Source organism: Coffea arabica, chromosome 8c (assembly GCF_036785885.1).
Source record: "Coffea arabica cultivar ET-39 chromosome 8c, Coffea Arabica ET-39 HiFi, whole genome shotgun sequence".
NCBI lineage: Eukaryota > Viridiplantae > Streptophyta > Magnoliopsida > Gentianales > Rubiaceae > Coffea > Coffea arabica.
Genome location: NC_092325.1, coordinates 37,385,078 through 37,394,906, shown reverse-complemented (window position 1 = coordinate 37,394,906; position 9,829 = coordinate 37,385,078). Strand labels below are relative to the sequence as shown.

At 37.2% G+C, this 9,829-nt stretch overlaps 1 protein-coding gene across 1 annotated transcript; it reads right to left on the bottom strand.

The window, feature by feature from the left end:
* Window positions 1-202: 202 nt before the first annotated feature.
* Window positions 203-9,122, bottom strand: LOC140013553 (uncharacterized). The gene is made up of 5 exons (XM_072062868.1): window positions 8,691-9,122; window positions 1,291-1,732; window positions 687-912; window positions 253-568; window positions 203-211 (listed from the first exon to the last, which is right to left on the bottom strand). Exons 1-5 carry the CDS (start codon window positions 9,120-9,122, stop codon window positions 203-205), a joined length of 1,425 nt encoding a protein of 474 aa, XP_071918969.1.
* Between the last annotated feature and the right edge of the window lie 707 nt (window positions 9,123-9,829).

Genomic DNA, 9,829 nt, shown 5'->3' with positions numbered 1-9,829 from the left:
GCAGGTTAGGCTGTGTCAGAATCCTCCACAGCATCTTAGCCAACATGGCACTGTTGAAATCCTGCAAATCTCTGAAACCTAAACCCTCTTTCCCTTTAACTGCAGCCAACTTCCCCATTCCACCCAGTGAGTCTTCCTCCTCCCTTCACTCTCCCCCCACCAAAATCTTGCCATTTCTCTACACATTTCTTGACATAAGCTCTTAGGCAACCTACAATAGTTCATAGCATATGCAGGCATAGCTACTATTACAGACTTCAACAGGACCTCCTTCCCAGCTTGGCTCAACAATTTTTCTTTCCAGCCTTTAAGTTTCTCTAACACCTTGACCTTAATATAGTTGAAAACCTGTCTTTTGGATTTGCCAATAACCATAGGTAGCCCCAGATGCCTGCTCTGATCCACATGTTTCATCCCCCCCAATAAGCCTAAAATCGCTGCCTTCTTACTCTCATCTGTATTCTTACTAAAGAATACAGAAGATTTATCAGTATTGATCTTCTGCCTAGATGCTATTTCATAAATCTCCAAGATTCTCATCACCTGTCTTGCCTCTTTCAAACTGGCTCTACAAAATAAGAGAGTGTCATATGCAAAAAAATAAGTGTGAAATAGCAGGGCTATCTTTGGCAATCTTTAAGCTTGACAAGCAATGATTGTTAACTGCCTGCTTTAACAGGCAGGACAGTCCTTCAGACACAAGCACAAATAGGTATGGGGATAATGGATCCCCTTGCCTAATTCCTCTAGATGGCCTAACCATACCCTTTTTTTCACCGTTTACATTAAAAGAGTACACAACAGATGACATGCATTTAAAAATCCAGTTTATCCAAAGTTGGCAAAATCCCATTTTCTCCAGCATTTTGACCACAAAAGGCCATTCTACGCTGTCATAGGCTTTCACCATATCTAGTTTCAGAGCCATAAACTCATTAGATCCTGTTCTTCTTTGTTTTAAACAATGAATACTTTCATGCGCAATTACAATATTATCAATTATTTGCCTGCCAGGAATAAAAGCTGACTGATTACTACTAATGCAATGCTTAAGGAAAGGTTTTAACCTATTCACAAGAACCTTAGAAATGATTCTATATACTACATTGCAAAGGCTAATAGGTCTATATTGGGACATAGAAATGGGAGAGCCAACTTTAGGGATCAAAGTGATGATAGTCTTATTAATAGCTTTCAGTAAATGACTAGAATAAAAGAAGCTAGAGATGGCAGCTATCAGATCTGTTTTAATGATATCCCAAAAATGCTAAAAAAAGAAAGGTGTCATACCATCAGATCCAGGGGCTTTATTGGGATGTAAAGAAAACATTGCTTTCCTGACTTCCATCTCAGAGACTGGTCTGGTGAGCTTGTTGTTCATCTGTCCTGTGATCACCTGGGGAATGCCATTGAGTATTGCATCAAATTGCCTTGGATTAGTAGAAGTGAAAAGTTTCCTAAAATACCCATTGATCTCCCCTTCAACCTCTCCCTCAGACTTGCACCAAGTACCATCCTCTCTTTGCAGGGTAGATATATTGTTCCTCCTCCTTCTCCCCGCAACCACAGTATGAAAATACTTGGTGTTTCTATCTCTCTCTTTCAACCATTGCACTCTAGCCTTTTGCCCCCAGTAAGCTTCCTCCTTCTTGTAAGCCTCAGTAAGCTGTCTCTTAAGAGCACTCAATCTCCCTTTTTTATCTGCCTGCTGTCTGTAAGGCTCAAAGACAACCTAAGAGGGGGGTGAATTAGGTTGATTAAAAATACTTTATTGAGTTTATGCACTTTTTCTTTAATAAAAATTTACCTTATTGTCTAGTAGTGATCAGCCAAGTTAATTTAAAGAAGAGGGCAATGTTGATCAGAAATAAGAGTGTATATAAGCAATGAGAATTTTATTAAACAAAAAGAATAAGATGGAGTATCAAACCGATTGTCTACCAAGCTTTTCTCAAACTTGAAAACCAACCACAAAGATGAGCACCTTCTCTTTGATGAAAAATAATCAATTCAATGTACAATGGAGGGATCACTTCCTCCTTGCCCCAAGCCTCACTTAGTCAAACTAAGAAGTTTTACTATCACTCAAATAACCCTCAACAAAGCTACACTATTGAAAATTTCAAACACAAGAGAAGTGCTTACAAGAATTTCACACTACTTGGAGAACAAATCTTGCTTAGGAGACTATTTTCTAGCTAAAATATCTCTTGAGATCTTGTAAACAAAGTGTGCTTGAGTCCCTCCCTGGTTCAGAATTGTTTGTATTTAAAGGGGACCAAAAATGGGATTCATTTATGCTTCCAACGGATAGAAGGCAGATGAAGAGTCAGCTAGCCGTTGGGGCTGTCGGACGTCCGACAGCTTGTTCATCGTCCGAACACATCGTCCGAAAATCAGCCAAGTTGTTGTTCGGATGTCTAAAGGGATTTTATCGTCCGACAGCTTCTGCGTCCGAACGCCGTCAGAGAGTCATCAAAACTTTGTGAAATTTTCCGGACGTCCGACGTGATCGATGTGCGTCTGAAAAGTGCGTCCGATCCTCCCGAACGTTCGATGCTTCCTCATGAGTGTCTGACAGAGTTTCCTCTTTGATGTTCTTCATCCTTTCGGACGTCCGACATGAGTGCCCTGTTTTTGTTTCTTTTTTTGTTTGATTTTCTTTCCTTGACACCTTTGTACCTGATTCTCTAAAAAGCAAAATACTCATATTTGAAGAGAATTAGATAAATATTTCAAAGTGCTTTGTGATCATCAAAATCAAGAATAACATTCTCCCCCTTTTTTATGATGATAAAACAATGGTTTGAAATGAAATTTGATTATTACAAATAGGCTCCCCCTTTCTCAATTGACAAAAGCTCCCCCTTACTTAGTCAATCGAAGAACCAAAATTGAAAAACTCCCTCTCACTTGGCTACTTCACAGATTTATTCAATCATCCAAAAACAGTTAAGCAACCGACACACATATCCAAATTCATATCTTCATATCTCTCCCCCTTTTTGTTATCACAAAAGTCAAAAGGTAAAGAGACATTACACGAACTAGTAACATGAAAAAGAACTAAACATTCATAACAAAACATCACAAACATTACAAACATATCCAGTTTTGAACAAGATCGCGAATAAAGTGGTGCTTTATATCTATATGTTTTGTCCTAGAATGCTGAATTAGATTTTTTATCAAATTGATAGCACTAGTATTATCACAGAATATAGGAATGCAGTCATATAACAATCCAAAATCATTCAAGATATGCTTCATCCATAAAAGTTGAGCACAACATGCACTAGCGGCAATATATTCCGCTTCGGTTGTAGACAAAGAGATTGTATTTTATTTTTTGCTAAGCCAAGAAACTAAACAATTACCAAGAAAGTGACAAGTTCCACTAGTACTTTTTCTGTTCACACGACAACCACCAAAATCTGCATCAGAATATCCATATAGAGCAAATTCACAAGATCTAGCATACCAAAGACCATAGTCTAATGTACCTTTCAAATACCTAAAAATCCTTTTAACAGCGTTCAAATGTGATTCTTTTAGACAAGATTGAAATCTAGCACACAATCAAACAGCAAACATAATATCGGGTTTACTTGCGGTTAAATAGAGTAGGTTTTCAATCATACCTCTATAGTACTTTTATCCACATGTTTACCTTCTTCATCTTTGTCAAGTTTTGTAGAAGTGCACATTGGAGTTCCAACTTGCTTTGAGTCCTTCATGCCAAATCTTTTCAGCAATTCCTTGGTGTATTTTGCTTGATTTATAAAAATTCCCTCCAAGGCTTGATGTATTTGAAGTCCAAGGAAGAAATTTAATTCTCCCATCATACTCATTTCAAATTCACTTTACTTAATGGTGGAAAAATCCTTGCATAGATACTCATTAGTAGTATAAAAAATAATATCATCTACATATATTTGCACAATAAGAAGATCATTTAACACATGCTTAGTAAAAAGTGTGGTGTCCACAATTCCTCTTTTGAAACCATTTTCAATCAAGAAATCACTCAATCTTTCATACCAAGCTCTTGGAGCTTGTTTTAGTCCATATAATGCTTTTGAGAGTTTAAACATATGACTTGAAAATTTTGTATTTTTAAAATCGGGTGGTTGATCCACATATACTTCATGATCAATAAAACAATTTAAGAAGGCACTTTTAACATCCATTTGAAACAATTTGAAACCTTTGAAGCAAGCAAAAGCAAGAAGCATTCTAATCGATTCTAATCTGGCTACGGGAGCAAATGTTTCATCAAAATCAATTCTTTCTTCTTGTGCATATCCTTTAGCAACTAATCTAGCTTTATTTCTTACAACTACACCTTTATCATCCAACTTATTTCTGAATATCCACTTCGTGCCAATGATAGGTTGATTTTTAGGTCTATCAACTAGTGTTTAAACCTTATTTCTCTCAAATTGATTAAGTTTCTCTTGTATTGCCAAAATTCAGTTTTCATCATTTAAAGTATCATTGATATTTTTAGATTCAAAAAGAGAGACTAAAGCAAAATTATCTATCAATTTCTTAGATGAGGAACGAGTCTTTACCTTCTCGGATGGATCACCAATTATAATCTCTCTTGGATGATTTTGGCTAAATTTCCAAGCTTTGGAAAGGTCTTTGAATGAATCATCATTCTTGTCTTCATCTTTCTTTTCTTGATCTTCATGAACTTCATCCTCCATTTCCTTTGCTTCCGATTTAGAGTTTCCTTCATCACCAATTGTTAGCTTTTTCATTCCTTCACGAACACCTACATCATCATCCTCACACGAACTTTTGGAATTATCATCATTAGTTTCATCAAATGTTATGTGTATAGCTTCTTCTATCACAAGAGTTCTTCTATTAAAGACTCTATATCCTCTTTTGTTCTCATAATACCCCAAAAATATTCCTTCATCAGATTTTTTTTCAAACTTACCAAGATGTTCCTTTAAATTCAAAATAAAATATTTACAACCAAAAACTTTGAAATATCCAACCGTAGGTTTCTTATCAAAAATTAGTTCATAAGATGTTTTATTCAAAATAGGTCTTAAGAAAATTCTATTCATCACATAACATGCGGTGTTTACCGTTTCAACCCAAAGATATTTTGGCAAATTACATTCACTCAACATAGTTCTAGCAGCCTCTTGGAGTGTCCTATTTTTCCTTTCTACAACACCATTTTACTGTGGAGTCCTTGCAATAGAAAACTCATGTGTTATGCCATTATGATCACAAAATTCTGAAAAATCACAAAACTTGAATTCCGTCCCATTATCACTTCTAATCCTAACAATTTTTAAACCAAGCAGATTTTGCACTTTAGCAAACAATGAAGTAAAATTTTTAAAAGCATCATCTTTATGAGCAAGGAATATCACCAAAGTATAGAATAATCATCAACAATCACAAAACAATATCTCTTACCTCCCAAGTTAGTAATTTGAGTAGGACCAAATAAATCAAGATGCAAGAGTTCCAAAGGTTTAGAAATTGATACACACTTCTTTGGTTTAAAGGAAATTTTTGTTTGCTTCCCAAATTGACATGCATCACAAATTTTGTCCTTTTCAAAACTGATTTTTAGCAAGTCTCTAACCAACTCCTTTTTCGAAATTTCCTTTAGTAATTCCATGTTAAAATGACAAAGTCTCCTATGCCACAACCAAGGATCTTCATTTGAAGTTTTAAGATATTGGAAGCTAGATGAATCAAGTTTATCAAGAACAACAATATAAATATCGTTAAACCTCTTACCTTTGAATACAACATTATATTTAGAGTCAAGCACAATGCATCCCTGCTTTTTGAACAACACATTCAAGTTTTTATCACATAATTGACTAACACTAAGCAAGTTATAACCTAAGTTATCAACTAAGAGCACATTATGAACAAAAGTTTCACCATCCTTACCAACATCACCTATTCCAATTGTCTTAGCTTTCACGTCATCACCAAATGTCACATTTTCACTTGATTTTGATTTTAACTTTATGAACAACGAAGGATCACCGGTCATATGCCTTGAACAGCCACTGTCAATGAACCATTTGGACTTATTTGAGCTTTTTCCCTCATTATCTCCAATAGCCATGAAGGCCATTTGAGCTGATTCTTCTTTTTCTTCAATTTCGCCTTCGGAGTTACATTCATTCCATGTAATTTGGAAGTTGTTGAATCTTGGCTTTCGATCAGCTTTTTCATTTTTCTTTTTCTTCAGGGAGCATTCGTTTGCGTAGTGTCCAGACTGTCCACATTCATAGCATTTATCCAATTGTTTCTTGTTGAATTCTTGTTTTCCTTTGTTCCTTGCGTTTGAAGACTGATTCTGGAATTGATTGTTAGGTCCTCCCCTTCTAAACTTCCTTTTATTCAAGATTCTCTTGAAACTTTTTGTGATGAGAGCAAGATCGTTGTCATCACCATCCGAGTCTTCATCATTCAATTGAGCTGGATCATTTTCACCTTGAGCTACCTTTAGAGCAATGTTTCTCTTTGCTCTCGCGTCCTCTTCCTCCTGCACTTTAGTTTTCAACTTCAACTCATAGGAGATTAGTGAGTTAATGAGAGATTCAATAGGCACAGAATTCAAATCCTTAGCCTCCTCTATTGCAGTCACTTTACTTTCCCATTCTTTGCCCAATGCATTGAGAATTTTCCTGTTTTTCTCTCCCAAGGTGTACTCTTTGCCCAACACCTCGAGATCTTTGATCAAGTCATTGAACCTGCAATACATTTTGTCAATATTCTCAAGGGGTTCTATTTTAAATGATTCATACTTTGTGACCAAGATAGACTTTTTCTATTCTCTCACGTTGTCATTATCCTCATGAATTTCTCTTAACTTATCCCACATTTCTTTGGCAGATTTACATCCTTTTACTCTAATTGATTCATTTGAGTTTAAGGTACCATAAAGAACATTCATGGATTTGGCATTCAATGTGAGATTGGTTCTATTTTGAGCATTCAAATCAGCTCTTGTTTTTGGCCAAAACAAACCTGTATCTGCATCAAGAACGTTAGCATCATGCGGTCCTTCATTCACAATAAACCATAGCTCAATATCAATGAATTGCAAAAAGATAATCATTCTTTCTTTCCAACTAACATAATTGGAACCAGTAAACATGGGAGGTCTAGTGACAGATTGCCCCTCAACAAACATGGCATGATTGGTTGTCATCTTTACTCCAAGCCGCTTGAGCTTAATCTCTAAGAGACCAAACTCTGATACTAATTGTAAGGCCCAAAGACAACCTAAGAGGGGGGTGAATTAGGTTGATTAAAAATACTTTATTGAGTTTATGTACTTTTTCTTTAATAAAAATTTACCTTCTTGTCTAGTAGTGATCAGCCAAGTTAATTTAAAGAAGAGAGCAATGTTGATCAGAAATAAGAGTGTATATAAGTAATGAGAATTTTATTAAACAAAAAGAATAAGATGGAGTATCAAAGCGATTGTCTGCCAAGCTTTCCTCAAACTTGAATACCAACTACAAAGATGAGCACCTTCTCTTTGATGAAAAATAATCAACTTAATGTACAATGGAGGGATCACTTCCGTCTTGCCCCAAGCCTCACTTAGTCAAGTTAAGAAGTTTTACTATCACTCAGATAACCCTTAACAAATCTACACTATTGAAAATTTCAAACACAAGAGAAGTGCTTACAAGAATTTCATACTACTTGGAGAACAAATCTTGTTTAGGAGACTATTTTCTAACTAAAATATCTATTGAGATCTTGTAAACAAAGTGTGTTTGAGTCCTTCCCTGGTTTAGAATCGTTTGTATTTAAAGGGGACCAAAAATGGGTTTCATTTATGCTTCCAACGGATAGAAAGCAGATGAAGAGTCAGCTAGCCGTTGGGACTATCGGACGTCCGACAGCTTGTTCATCGTCCAAACACATCGTCCGAAAATCAGCCAAGTTGTTGTTCGGACGTCCAATGGGATTTTATCATCCGACAACTTCTGCGTCCGAACGTCGTCAGAGAGTCATCAAAACTTTGCGAAATTTTTCGGACGTCCGACGCGATCGATGTGCGTCCGAAGCGTGCGTCCGATTCTCCCGAACGTCCGATGCTTTCTCATGAGCGTCCGACAGAGTTTCCTCTTTGATGTTCTTCATCCTTTCGGACGTCCGACATGAGTGCTCTGTTTTTGCTTCTTCTTTTGGTTGATTTTCTTTTCTTGACACCTTTGTACCTGATTCTCTAAAAAGCAAAACACTCATATTTGAATAGAATTAGTTAAACATTTCAAAATTCTTTGTGATCATCAAAATCAAGAATAACACTGTCCTATATGAACCTCTGCTATTTCCTTCTTGATCCTGCTGATCTATGTTTTAGCATTGGCTTTACACTGCTTGTTCCATTGTAGCAAAGCCATTCTACACTCTTTAATTCTCTATTTTAACCTGAACCCCCTGGACCCCATCTGTTGTTTATCTCAAGCTGTTGAGATAATATTCTTTACTTCCCTATGCTGCACCCAATTCTTATCAAAGTAGAATCTCTTTTTCCATTTCTTATTCTTTGGCTCAGTATCCAGTAACAACATACAATGGTCAGAGGCCTCATTTTGAATGTGCACACACTTAGCTCTACCATGATCTCTACTCTAGTCCCTACTACACAGGATCCTATCAAATCTTTCCCTAACCTCACCCTCCTCATCCCAATTGTTACACCAAGTCCAGGGAATCCCTTCAAATTCAATATCTATCAGTTGATTATTATTGACAAAATTCCTAAAGATTCTAAAACTTCTATCACTCCTCTGCTTCCCTTCCCATTTTTCCCCACTGGACAGCAGATCATTCATGTCACTAGCTAAAATCCAATTCCTACCCCATATATTAGTTCTATGTTCTATGGTTTTCCACTGTTGCTCTCTGAGCTGATCACTACTACTAGCATATATCCCAACAAACCACCAATCCTCCTCAGTACCCTTCCCTTCCACATTCAATTCTATTGTAAAATCAATGAAAAGAACTCTTTTAACTACTAAGTCCTTCCTCCATATTATAGCCAGACCTCCAGCTCTACCTATAGGGTCAACAACAAACAGACTATCATATCTCAGTCTCATCCTAATTTTATTCATAACAAATTTTTTGTTTTTAGTTTCAGCTAAAAAGACTAACTTAGGGGAGTGGAGTCTCACAACCTCCTCAAGTTGAGAAACTGTCAAGGGGCTCCCAGCACCTCGACAGTTCCACACCACAGCTCTCATTGAGGGCTGGGAGCCCCATTAAGGTTGGGCTCCACCATCTTCAGAAAACACTCCCTGTCAACCTCCCCTTCCATCCCCTTCAATTTTTTCTGATCTCCTCCCATTGGCTCCTCACAGTTCTCTTTTCCAAGAGCATCACCCTGCTTCCTCTTACCAGACTCCTCTATCTCCATACCAGAATTTTTCTCTCCCAATGGCACTCTCCTCCCAACTTCCTGAACCAATCTTCTCCACCCCCTACTACCCTTGTATTTCCCAGAAGGCTTACTCTTACCCATGCTTCCAGCTGCCTGACTTTTTCCCTTCTCTCTCCCCCTACCCCTACCCAACTTTTCCTCTTCTTGACCCCCATCAAGCCACATGTTATCATCCTCCACCTTCTCAGTCTGGTCTAGACTCCCCTCCCCAAAACTCTGTTCCCCTTTCTTTTCTATCTTGGGTCCAGCTATCTCCCCACCCAAGCTTAGTTGGGTTTCAGCCCCCTTAGTCTTCTCAGCTAGCCCTACCTCCTCTTTACTACCACTACTTATTATATTGCCAGTATTTCCTACACCCTCCTTCCC